Source organism: Salmo trutta, chromosome 4 (genome assembly GCF_901001165.1).
Source record: "Salmo trutta chromosome 4, fSalTru1.1, whole genome shotgun sequence".
Taxonomy (NCBI): Eukaryota; Metazoa; Chordata; class Actinopteri; order Salmoniformes; family Salmonidae; genus Salmo; species Salmo trutta.
The window spans coordinates 21,155,456-21,168,131 of NC_042960.1; the positions used below are offsets into that span (position 1 = coordinate 21,155,456).

General features: G+C 41.9%; 1 protein-coding gene across 1 annotated transcript in view; it reads left to right on the forward strand.

Moving 5' to 3' along the window:
- Positions 1–7,667: 7,667 nt before the first annotated feature.
- The window catches only part of dchs2 (dachsous cadherin-related 2), a 57,660-nt gene continuing 52,651 nt past the window's right edge, over positions 7,668–12,676 (forward strand). The window contains exon 1 of the mRNA XM_029750122.1: positions 7,668–9,794. Coding sequence (XP_029605982.1) covers positions 8,046–9,794 — 1,749 coding nt within the window. The 5' untranslated portion in view covers positions 7,668–8,045. The remainder of the gene's footprint in view (positions 9,795–12,676) is intronic.

Genomic DNA, 12,676 nt, shown 5'->3' on the forward strand with positions numbered 1-12,676 from the left:
TTGAGACAATTTTCGATAATATGATTTTTTATTGAAGCCTTTATGTAATTGCTTTCTTTCTTCAGAAACTAATCGGCTCATTTGATAATTGCACACTTGGCTGTCACATTACATTTGAAGAAGTATTAAATTGTCACAGATTGTACCCTTTTGAAATGAAATTGTCCCTCTGAATTTATCCAGCATTCTGACGAATGTCATCTGAGAAGAACAGAACAGGTTCAAATCATTCATTTTCATCCCAGGCATTTCAATGTTCTTGTCTAATAGTGATCGTTGTTTGTTACAAGCTGTACAAATTCACTTCAACAAACACAATTGCATATGCAGCTCCTAGATTTGCTTTTTAGACTCCTATTAGCTATTTTTGTGGGTGATGGTTGACTATTTCAATGCCAACGTTCTGATCTCTGCTGTTTGCACAGACAGACAAACAGATGAACACAGAATGACAATAGATCACAAAGTAACAAGACAAAAAGCTGTAGGAGAAGAGTAGTTAGCTTCTGCTCGGAGGCTGAAACATCTTCATTGTCCCGTAGGTATGAAGAGATTCAGGAGACAGGCTCAGGAATGCGTAATCGTTTTTTTTATTATACTCCAAATTACGGCGTGCTGTGTAAAGGCACGGGGACGAAGACCAAACAAACACGTAACAAAAACAAAGGGTTGAAAGCCAAACAAAAGAGCGAGGAGTACCTCGAATAAATAACACAAGCGCACAATTCTTATCACATGGGATGAGACCATCATCTGCTTAATCCACAAGAGCATGAAAGCCCAAAGCACGCAGCACAGGTACTCACACGCACCAATGGACATAGTAACAATAATCGACAAGACCATGGAAACCAAAGGACACATACAGTACATTGCCTTCGGAAAGTATTCAGACCCCTTGACTTTTTCCACATTTTGATACGTTACAGCCTTATTTTAAAATGTATTAAATAGTTTTTTCCCTCATCAATCTACACAATATACCCTATAATGACAAAGCAAAAACAGGTTTTTCAAAATGTTTGCTAGTTTATCAAAAAAATACATTTACATAAGTATTCAGACACTTTACTCAGTACTCTGCTGAAGCACCTTCGGCAGCAATTACAGCCTCGAGTCTTCTTGGGTATGACGCTACAAGCTTGGCACACCTGGATTTGGGGAGTTTCTTCCATTATTCTCTGCAGATCCTCTCAAGCTCTGTCAGGTTGGATGGGGAGCGTTGCTGCACAGCTATTTTCAGGTCTCTCCCAAGATGTTCGATCGGGTTCAAGCCCGGACGTGTGCGTTGTCTTGGCTATGTGCTTAGGGTCGTTGCACTGTTGGAAGGCCAACCTTCGCCCCAGTCTGAGGTCCTGAGTGCTCTGGAGCAGGTTTTCCTCAAGGATCTCTCTGTACTTTGTTCTGTTCATCTTTGCCTAATTCCTGACTAGTCTCCCAGTCCCTGCCGCTGAAAAACATCCCCACAGCATGATGCTGCCACCACCATGCTTCACCGTAGGGATGGTGCAAGGTTTCCTCCAGGCATGGCGTTTGGCATTCAGGCCAAAGAGTTCAATCTTGATTTCATCACACGAGAGAATCTTGTTTCTCATGGTCTGCGAGTTTTTATGTGCCTTTTGGCAAAATCCAAGCGGTCTGTCATGTGCCTTTTACTTCCGTCTGCCCACTCTACCATAAAGGCCTGATTGATGGAGTGCTGCAGAGATGGTTGTCCTTCTGGAAGGCTCTCCCATCTCCACAGAGGAACTCTAGAGCACTGTCAGAGTGAACATCGGGTTCTTGGTCACCTCCCTGACCAAGGCCCTTCTCCTGCGATTGCTCAGTTTGGCGGAGCGGCCAGCTCTAGGACGAGTCTTGGTGGTTCCAAGTGATGGAGGCTACTGTGTTCTTGGGGAATTTCAATGCTGCAGACATTTTTTGGTACCCTTCCCCAGATCTGTGACTTCGACACAATCCTGTCTCAGAGCTTTATAGACAATTCCTTCAACCTCATGGCTTGGTATTTGCTCTGACATGCACTTTCAACTGTGGGACCTTATATGGGCGGCAGCGTAGCCTAGTGGTTAGAGTGTTGGACTAGTAACCGCAAGGTTGCAAGATCAAATCCCCGAGCTGGCAAGGTACAAATCTGTCATTCTGCCCCTGAACAAGGCAGTTAACCCAGGCTATCATTGAAAATAGTATTTGTTCTTAACTGACTTGCCTAGTACAATTAAAAAAAATATATAGACAGGTGTGTACAAACAGAGTATGCATTTGAAAACTGCCCTCCGTGCTCTGTTTTGCATACTTCGATTTGGACTCATACTCCAATCCCTCCTGTGCTCCAATTTGCATGCTCAGAGCACGGTAGTATGCATTTTGAGAAACATCTATTGTTGTTATTTTCTGTTACAATTATTTTACTGGGCAGTGGGCACTCATAAGCCTACAGATACATATGTAGCCCTATGAATGCATACATCACATTAAAATGTTAATACCCTGATTACTGCCTAAAAGGAAAGAACGTATAAGACTCTGTGTACAACAGGTACAGTATGTATAATATCAAAATCACAACTATTGTATTCACTGGGCATTTACAGCCATGTAGATACAGACATACAAGATTAAAAACGACCCAAGTTGTTGACACTTTGTGTTGCCTCATGTTCACCAATCATTTGTCCTCATATTGACACATGCACCGCTGAGAGCAAACTTAACATAACATTTCAAATAGACAGGAACTCCTAATTTCATTGAATTTACCATGTGTATTGCGCTGTGTAATAATTAAACTCCTTATTGAATACAGTATGAATTATGCCGCAGATCTGCCCTATGTGAAATTTTATAATTATTATATTAAATGGTGCTTTCTTTGTCTTTGTAGGCTTGCTGTACACTTACAGAGTAGTCTTGAGAGGATTTGGTCTCAGATCTCACTTCAGAACTGGGTCTGAGTAACATTGACCTGCAAGATTCAGGAGTGGTGCTGCTCTCTGCTGGACTGGGGAGTCCTGGAGTGGTACTTTTATAGGCAAAACTAGACGGTAACATGAAGCTTATTAGGCCATAAGGATCAATATTTAGGAAAAATCGCATGTGCTCATTCACTTGACACTGCTAATGTTTCCTCAGCATGCTATTGACTGTTCCTCAGCATTCCGGACACATTCAATCGACATCATTGCGTTTCCTTTACTTTAGTAGAAATTGTCATAATCATTAGCTGGAATGTATTGCTTTACCTCTGCCTGAACAGCTTCATAATATGGTCCTGGTATTTTAGTCCAAACGTTGTTTTTACCGTAACTCTGAGATGTTTGATGATTAGTGACCCAGTTTTCATCACCAGAAGGAAGTTGTTGTAAAATCATGATGATCTCTCTCTATAGGCTGGCATTCTGTAGAGTCACAGAGGAAGGTTGCGCTTTCCTGGCCTCTGATCTGATGTCTTCTCCCACCTGAAATAGCTGAAACTGAGCTTCAATCACCCAGGAGATGCAGGAGTGAAGCTGCCTTCTGCTAGACTGGAAGATCTACACTGTAGAAACTCAAGTTAGTAAAGTGACTTTTCAAAATGTTTTGTTTGCGTGTACCTTACTTTCCAACTTGTTTCACAGTAATAAGAATTCTGATCCAATTGTTGTTGTGGCAATCATGATTTCTGACATAAATGATGTAATCTTTCTAATAGAAATAGTGTAACTGATGTTGTAGTCTAACTTATTGAACTCATTTCAATAAAATGACTTTGAACCAACATGAAATAGATGTTGAATTGATGTCTGTGCCCAGTGGGTTTGTCATTCTATTAAACTGCAGTTCATACACTGGCTGTGTCTGTCACTCACTGTCTGTTCTACTGCCTCTCCCACAGTATGGATAATAATGAGGAGTTCTGGGTGAAACCACAGCTGCTTAGGACGTGTGTTTGATATAAGAATTTCAAGGCAATAAAAGCCTTTCCTTAATTTCATACACACACAGGTTTTGATCCAGACAATTCTCTCTTCTCTAACTTATTTTCTCATCAAGAGAGGCTTGTGATACCACACTGGACTCAAACATAGCCTTTGATGGCATCTTTCTGTCTGAGGAGAACAGAATGATGGAGATGTTGTTTACACAGAGTCGGTGATATCCTGATACTGTAATCCAGAGAGATTTGACTTCTGGGAACAGGTGCTGTGTAGACAGGGTCTGACTGGATGCTGCTACTGGTAAGTAGACTGTGACGGGCCAGGGGTTGTGATAGGAGTGACATACACTACCGTTCAAAAGTTTGGGGTCACTTTGAAATGTCCTTTTTTTTAAGAAAAGCAAATAAATTGTCCATTAAAATAACATCAAATTGATCAGAAATACAGTGTTGACATTGTTAATGTTGTAAATGACTATTGTAGCTGGAAACGGCAGATCTTTTAATGGAATATCTAATATCTATGCGTACAGAGGCCCATTATCAGCAACCATCACTCCTGTGTTTCAATGGCATGTTGTCCTAATCCAAGTTGATCATTTTAAAAGGCTAATTGATCATTAGAAAACCCTTTTGCAATTATGTTAGCACAGCTGAAAACTGTTGTCCTGATTAAAGAAGCAATAAAACGGGCCTTCTTTGATTAGTTGAGTATCTGGAGCATCAGCATTTTTGGGTTCGATTACAGGCTCAAAATGGCTAGAAACAAAGAACTTTCTTCTGAAACTCTTCAGTCTATTCTTGTTCTGAGAAATGAAGGCTATTCCATGTGAGAAATTGCCAAGAAACTGAAGATCTCGTACAACGCTGTGTACTTCTCCCTTCACAGAACAGCGCAAATTGGCCCTAACCAGAATAGAAAGAGAAGTCGGAGGCCCCGGTGCACAACTGAGCAAGAGGACAAGTACATTAAAGTGTCTAGTTTCCATATGACTGTGCAATCCACTGTCTCATCAGCTCAGCCAAGCAATTTATAAACTGTAGACATTATCTCACATTACTTTTAGACTAACATTTATTTTTCAACAGCAGAGATTTGTATAAACCTTGATGTCTGTCTCGCCGACATTTGCAACATTGTCTCAATATTCAAATTCGATCTTCAGCTGTGCGACAGCAATGCATGTGTCGGAGTTGGGATGAGACAGACAAGCAGGTAGGGTTTCTTAGCCAGTCAAAATCATGAATCATCTGGCATCATTTTTATGGATATAAACAAAGAAATGTAATTTCAAAAAAGCTAAAACGAAACGAAGTGCAGCTAGTTTGCAGTCTTTTAAGCTTCTGTTTAAAGTGATTGTGTTTGCTGTGTTGTTGGCTAGCTCCTCTGAACAACAGTGTCCTGACTGACGGAGCATAATTTCAATGCCAGGAGAAATCACGCCTCATTTGCTCATTGTTATGGATGTATCTAAATAAATGTCACAAGAGAACAGCTTAAACAAATGCAAATGCAGCTACTTTGTTGTTATTTTGGCTGCACTTTTGACGTGACTGTAAGTTTGCCGTTGGCTAGCTAGCCAGCAAGGGACAAGAACGTTGCCAGCCAGTATGACAATGGAAAATGTAGAACAAACGACTGGGTCGCGTCCATTGATACAGAACAAAAAGACTAGCAACCGAACCGATAGAACGAACTACCAGCCGGCTTGGGTTGCAACTCTAGATTTGTGTCGGGACTATGTCTTGTGGAAGGATGAAATAGTATGAATACATTCATCAAAATAAAAAATTAAAATATGTGAATCATTATTTGAATATGTTGGTAACCTGTTGTATAAAAGTGATAATGCCTCGACTTCGTCTTCGTCTCAATATATCCTCCAAACACCGGTTTCGAGGGCATTATCACTTAAATGGCATCTCCACTGATACAATGGCCCATCTGTACACATTCCAGACCACAATCACTGAGCCCCTCTACCCAGCATTTGGGGGCAGACATGATGTGTCCACTGTAGAGCTAATGCTCATACTCCCTCCCTACTTCTCAGTGTCCCTGTGTCAGGTAGAGTAGCCTCCTGTGTCCTGTAGAAAACACCCGTCTCCATGGAAACACCCTCTTGTTATCTAACCGTGTGACATGATAGGGTGTTGTTGACGGTGTTGACTTCAGTTATGGACGTTGTTCCAGATAAAGTTGTTGAGGGTGATCATGACACCAGATATGGACATAAATAATCACAATGAGGTTGTAATGACATGAATGATTGTTACATTCCTGTGACTGTGCATCCCTTTTCTGAGGTGAAAGGCCTTTATATCTAAGTAGGAGACATTTAATAATTGTGTTATTAAATCAGTGACATTGATAAAATCTATAGTTTGCAAATATTACTGTTTGGCAAATGACTATGTTGAATAATACAGACAACATACAACACACTTCTCTGTCTTATTACCGCAAGAGAAAAAAAGCTTTTATGAAAGAAACTGTGTGTGTGTGTGTGCGTCCGTGTGTGTGTGAAATCTTCTGCCCTCTTCACCTCTTCTTAATGTAAAACATTTTTCACTTGTCCAACTCTTTCAGATCTTTGTAGTTCACAGGTGCCAAACTAATTCCATAGAGGGCCGGAGTGAGTGTCTGCCGGTTTTCGCTCATCCCTTGTACTTAATTGATCAATTATGGTAACTGAGCCATAGTTGTCAAGGTCTTAATTGGAAATAACAAAAAACAGCAGACACTCTGCCCTCCATGGAGTTTTTACACCCCTGGTGTAGATGAAGGTAAGGAGACAAGGTGAGGAAGCCACTTTTGACGTGGTGGAAGATGAGTTGGGCAGGACACCTTTTGATTGACACCCAAAGTGGCAAATAGCCGGTGTGGTGATACTGATGTTTTGTCGGGACTGATGATTTGACGACAACTGCAGAATTTTACCTAACCCTAACCCAGGTATGGACAGAAGTGAGTTTACATAACATGTTAGGAGAACTAACGCAGCAGGTTAGGAGAATTAACGTAGCAGGTTAGGAGAATGAAGTTAAGGTTAAGAAAAGGGGTAGGGTTAGGCTTGACTAAAACACTACAGTTTGTCAACAACTGTTATCCCTGACATGACATCTAGATGGAGCTATACTCCATCTAGAGTATAGCTCCATAGCTAGAGTATAGCTCCTAGACACAATCAGTATCATAACAGGATGCCCAAACCAATGCCCATTCTCCAAAATACTGAAAATGATTAACTAACGTTAGGCTGCTCCATTGACAGGCACTGTGAAAGACATATAAGGAGAGGTATCTGCATTTTAACCCAAGTGCCATGACAGAGCATATCAGTAGATATGTTCTCTACAGTTAATATATTAGGCACAATAATATTGCTAGGTTAAGAATATTGAATCTATAACAGTCGATGACAGATTATCTTAATAATTATGATTAGATTATTACGAACAGCAGAAATAATACGTTTAGGCCTACATTTAAGATAATACACTTCAAATGATGTGACTAATTACAGTACCATCTTTTATGCATTAATATTACTTGTGATATTGTTTCAAGTAATTTTAGCATCAGATTTTCTGGGGACTTGGACATTTTCTTTAACTTTATTTAAACACAATTTATTCAACATATTTTAATCTGATTAAAAAATAGCAACAACTAACATACGTGCTGATGAATGTAACGTTATTTCATTCCATCTGGATGTTTAAAGGTCAAATACTGTACCTCACGTGACCTAATTTGAGCTGACAGGCAGTCAAGGCCACCGACACTCGCGTCATTGAAGATGCGTGCTGCGCGCTCTAGTTGGGTTGCCGGTAGTACCAGCGCGGTTTCAGTGTGTATTCTTACCCGACGGATTTCGAAGAAGCGTTACTATTTTTCCAATATTATAAATATTTCGAGGGACCTAATCATATTACGTTAAATAAACTGTGTAACCATGTTTTACATGTTGACGAGTGAACTATCCTCTAACCGAGCGCAAGAATGTGTTAAGTTACCTGTCCTCATTTCGAGTATCTGTCTGAAACGTGAGTAACGTTATCTTCAAGACTCTCCGTGTTTGAGAGTCATTTTACACGGAAATATGTAAATTAAATTTCGGAATATAAAATGTCGAGTGCAAGAATTAGCCGTCGAAATGCGGCGACTTTATTTACACTATTTGCTGCGTGTCTTTTGTGGGAGCGCTCATTTGCTCAACAGGTGTACAACCTCAGTCTCTCAATTGAAGAGGGACTACCTGCGAGGACTATTGTTGGGGATATAAGAGCTGGGTTACAGACTCCAAGCAGTGGATTTTTTATATCTGAAAGTAGAGATTCATATGTTTTTAAAGACTTGGAAATTGATGCAGACACTGGAATAATTTCAACAGCTGTGGTGCTGGACAGGGAGAGCAGAGACCAGTATGAATTTGTGGCAGCCACTCTCACAGGTGATGTGATTAAGGTAAAAATAGTGGTTAAAGATGTGAATGACCATTCTCCTTTATTCTCCACTGAAAAGGTGGAGTTGAATGTGTCAGAATTAAGTCCTCCAGGAACTCGCTTTGAATTTGAGGGGGCTAAAGACCAGGATGAGGGTGAGTTTGGAACTCGGGGTTACCGCATCACTGAAAGTGAGATGGGAAATATTTTTAAGGTGAAATATCGTGAGGGGGTTGGAAATGAATTCAACCTGGACCTCATCCTCACTGACAAATTGGACAGAGAAACAAGAGATCTTTATTCCCTGACCATTGAGGCATTTGATGGGGGTATCCCACCTAAAACGGGTCTGCTTAAGGTTTATATCCACGTCTCGGATGAAAATGACAACCCACCTGTGTTCAATCAGACTGAATACCAAGCTTCAGTGTGGGAGGATGCTCTGGTAATGTCACCTGTGTGTCAGGTCTACGCCACAGATCTGGACCTCGGAGACAACGGGCTCATAACCTACGAGATCAATCGACGCCAGAGTGACCCGAATGAATTCTTTGTCATCAACGGAACTTCTGGTGTCATCCATGTTAACAAACCCTTAGACTTTGAGACACAGCCATTTTATGAGTTGATTGTCAGAGCGAGGGATAATGGTGCCCAGCCGGAGTATAGCAGCACTTTTGTAGCCTTGAGGGTACTAGACATCAATGACAACAGCCCCATTATCAATGTAATGTTTCTGAGTGAGACTGGGGAAGCCGAGGTGTCGGAAGGGGCAGGTATGGGGGAATACGTTGCGAGGATATCAGTCTCTGACCCCGACCTGGGAGAGGTCGGGAGGCTCAGGGTCACCCTCGAAGGTGGCGATGGGAAGTTCACCCTGAAACAGACTGATGACTTCCTGTACGCCTTGTGTGTGGATGGCGAGCTGGACAGGGAGAAAGAGGGGCTGTACGAGTTAAAAGTGGTTGCCTCGGACTTCGGTAGCCCACCATTGAAGAGTGAAAGCACATTGTTGGTGAGGGTCACCGACACCAACGATTGGCGGCCGGTTTTTGACCAGGACATCTACACTGTGTCTGTATCTGAGGATGTACCCCAGGGTAGTTCCCTACTGAGTGTGCAGGCCAGAGACTCAGACGACGGGGTCAACGCAGCGATCCTCTACTCCATTCTACAGTCAGACCAAGACCACCTGGTCAACGTCGACCCAGAATCAGGCCTCATTACCACGGCAGCCAGGTTGGACCGCGAGAGGGAGACGGAGGTGCGGTTCCTGATGGTTGCGGTCGACGGGGGGTCACCAGCCCTGTCCTCCACAGCCACCGTCACCGTTATGGTTGAGGACGTCAATGACAACGAGCCTGTGTTCCAGCAGCAGCTGTATAACGTGTCCGTCCCGGAACACACCCAGATTGGGACCTGTTTTTTACAGGTATGTTGGCTAGTTTAGTTTAGTGTGGGTGTGTGTTGCATAAATGAATATGTGAAAAAAAATATTCTGGGCAATTTCCATGTAAAAGGACCCATGAGCACCAATGTGAAGTTCATAGGAGCACATAACATTTGTTGTCAAATTAAAGCAAAAGCTTTAAGGTATTTGAAATGAATCAAAACACAATGTTAAGGCCCTTGCCAACCAATATCAACATTTTAATATCTAATTTTGCAGAAATTATTTGCCTTCTGTAAGTTAAGAAATATTGCCTAGTGTCTTGTCATTCTGTTACAAAACCCCACATACAGTTGAAGTCGGAAGTTTACATGCATTTAAACTCAGTTTTTCACAATTCCTGACATTTAATACAAGTAAATATTCCCTGTCTTAGGTCAGTTAGGATCACCACTTTATTTTAAGAATGTGAAATGTCAGAATAATAGTAGTGATTTATTTCAGCTTTTATTTCTTTCATCACATTCCCAGTGGGTCAGAAGTTTACGTACACTCAATTAGTATTTGGTATCATTGCCTTTTAAATTGTTTAACTTGGGTCAAACATTTCGGGTAGCCTTCCACAAGCTTCCCATTCCTCCTAACAGAGCTGGTGTAACTGAGTCAGGTTTGTAGGCCTCCTTGCTCGCACACACTTTTTCAGTTCTGCCCACAAATTTTCTATAGGATTGAGGTCAGGGCTTTGTGATGGCCACTCCAATACCTTGACTTTGTTGTCCTTAAGCCAATTTACCACAACTTTGGAAGTACATTTCACATTTACATTTTAGTCATTTACCAGACGCTCTTATCCAGAGCGACTTACAGTAGTGAATGCATACATTTCATTTCATTTTATGCATTTTTTTTTTGTATGCTTGGGGTCATTGTCCATTTGGAAGACCCATTTGCAACCAAGCTTTAACTTCCTGACTGATGTCTTGAGATGTTGCTTCAATATGTCCACATAATTTTCCGTCCTCATGATGCCATCTATTTTGTGAAGTGCACCAGTCCCTCCTGCAGCAAAGCACCCCCACAACATGATGCTGCCACCCTCGTGCTTCATGGTTGGGATGGTGTTCTTCGGCCGGCTTGCAAGCCTCCCCCTTTTTCCTCCAAACATATCGATGGTCATTATGGCCAAACAGTTCTATTTTTGTTTCATCAGACCAGAGGACATTTCTCCAAAAAGTAAGATCTTTGTCCCCATGTGCAGCTGCAAACTGTAGTCTGGCTTTTTTATGATGGTTTTGGAGCAGTGGCTTCTTCCTTGATGAGCGGCCTTTCAGGTTATGTCAATATAGGACTTGTTTTACTGTGGATATATATACTTTTGTACTTGTGTCCTCCAGCATCTTCACAAGGTCCTTTGCTGTTGTTCTGGGATTGATTTGCACATTCATCTCTAGGAGACAGAACCCGTCTCCTTACTGAGCGGTATGATGGCTGCGTGGTCCCATGGTGTTTATACTTGCGTACTATTGTTTGTACAGATGAATGTGGTACCTTCAGGCGTTTGGAAATTGCTCCCAAGGATGAACCAGACTTGTGGAGATCTACCATTTTTTTTCTGAGGTCTTGGCTGATTTCTTTATATTTCCCCACGATGTCAAGCAGAGAGGCACTGAGTTTGAAGGTAGGCCTTGAAATACATCCACAGGTACACCTCCAATTGACTCAAATGATGTCAATTAGCCTATCAGATGCTTCTAAAGCCATGACATAATTTTCTGGAATTTTCCAAGCTGTTTAAAGGCACAGTCAACTTAGTGTATGTAAACTTCTGACCCACTGGAATTGTGATACAGGGAAATAATCTGTCTGTAAACAATTGTTGGAAAAATTATGCACAAAGTAGATGTCCTAACCGTCTTGCCAAAACTATAGTTTGTTAACAAGAAATTTGTGGAGTGGTTGAAAAATGAGTTTTAATGACTCCAACCTAAGTGTATGTAAACTTCTGACTTCAACTGTATATACATTCTCTCAAGGACTTGTCCCGAAGCCACTCCAGCATTGTTTTGGCTGTGTGCTTAGGGTCGTATTGAAAGGTGAACCTTTGCCCCTCTGGAGCAGGTTTTCATCAAGGGTCTCTCTCTGTACTTTGCTCCATCTTTCCCTCGATCCTGAATAGTCTCCCAGTCCCTGCCGCTGAAAAACATCCCCACAGCATGATGCTTCACCGTAGGGATGGTGCCAGGTTTCCTCCAGACGTGACACTTGGCATTCAGGCCAGATTTCAATCTTGGTTTCATCAGACCAGAGAATCTTGTTTCTCATGGTCTGAGAGTCCTTTAGGTGCCTTTTGACAAACTCCAAGCGGGCTGTCGTGCCTTTTACTGAGGTGTGGCTTCTGTCTGGCCACTCTACCATAAAAGCCTGATTGGTGGAGTGCTGCAGAGATGGTTGTCCTTCTGGAAGGTTCTCCCATCTCCACAGAGGAACTCTGGAGCTATGTCAGAATGGCCATTGGGTTCTTGGTCACCTCCCTGACCAAGGCCCTTCTCCCCTGATTGCTCAGTTTGGCTGTGAGGCCAGCTCTAGGAAGTCTTGGTGGTTCCAAACTTATTCCATTGAAGAATGATGGAGGCCATTGTTTAGGTACCCTTCCCCAGATCTGTGCCTCGACACAATCCTGTCTCGGCGCTCTACGGACAATTCCTTCGACCTCATGGCTTGGTTTTTGCTCTGACATGCATTGTCAACTGTGGGTACTTTTATATAGTCATGTGTGTGACTTTTCCAAAATATGTCCAATCAATTGAATTTACCACAGGTGGACTCTAATCAAGTTGTAGAAACATCTCAAGAATGATCAATGGAAGCAGGATGCACCTGAGATCAATTTAAATGGTTTAAATGTGTTTGTCCATATGACTGAT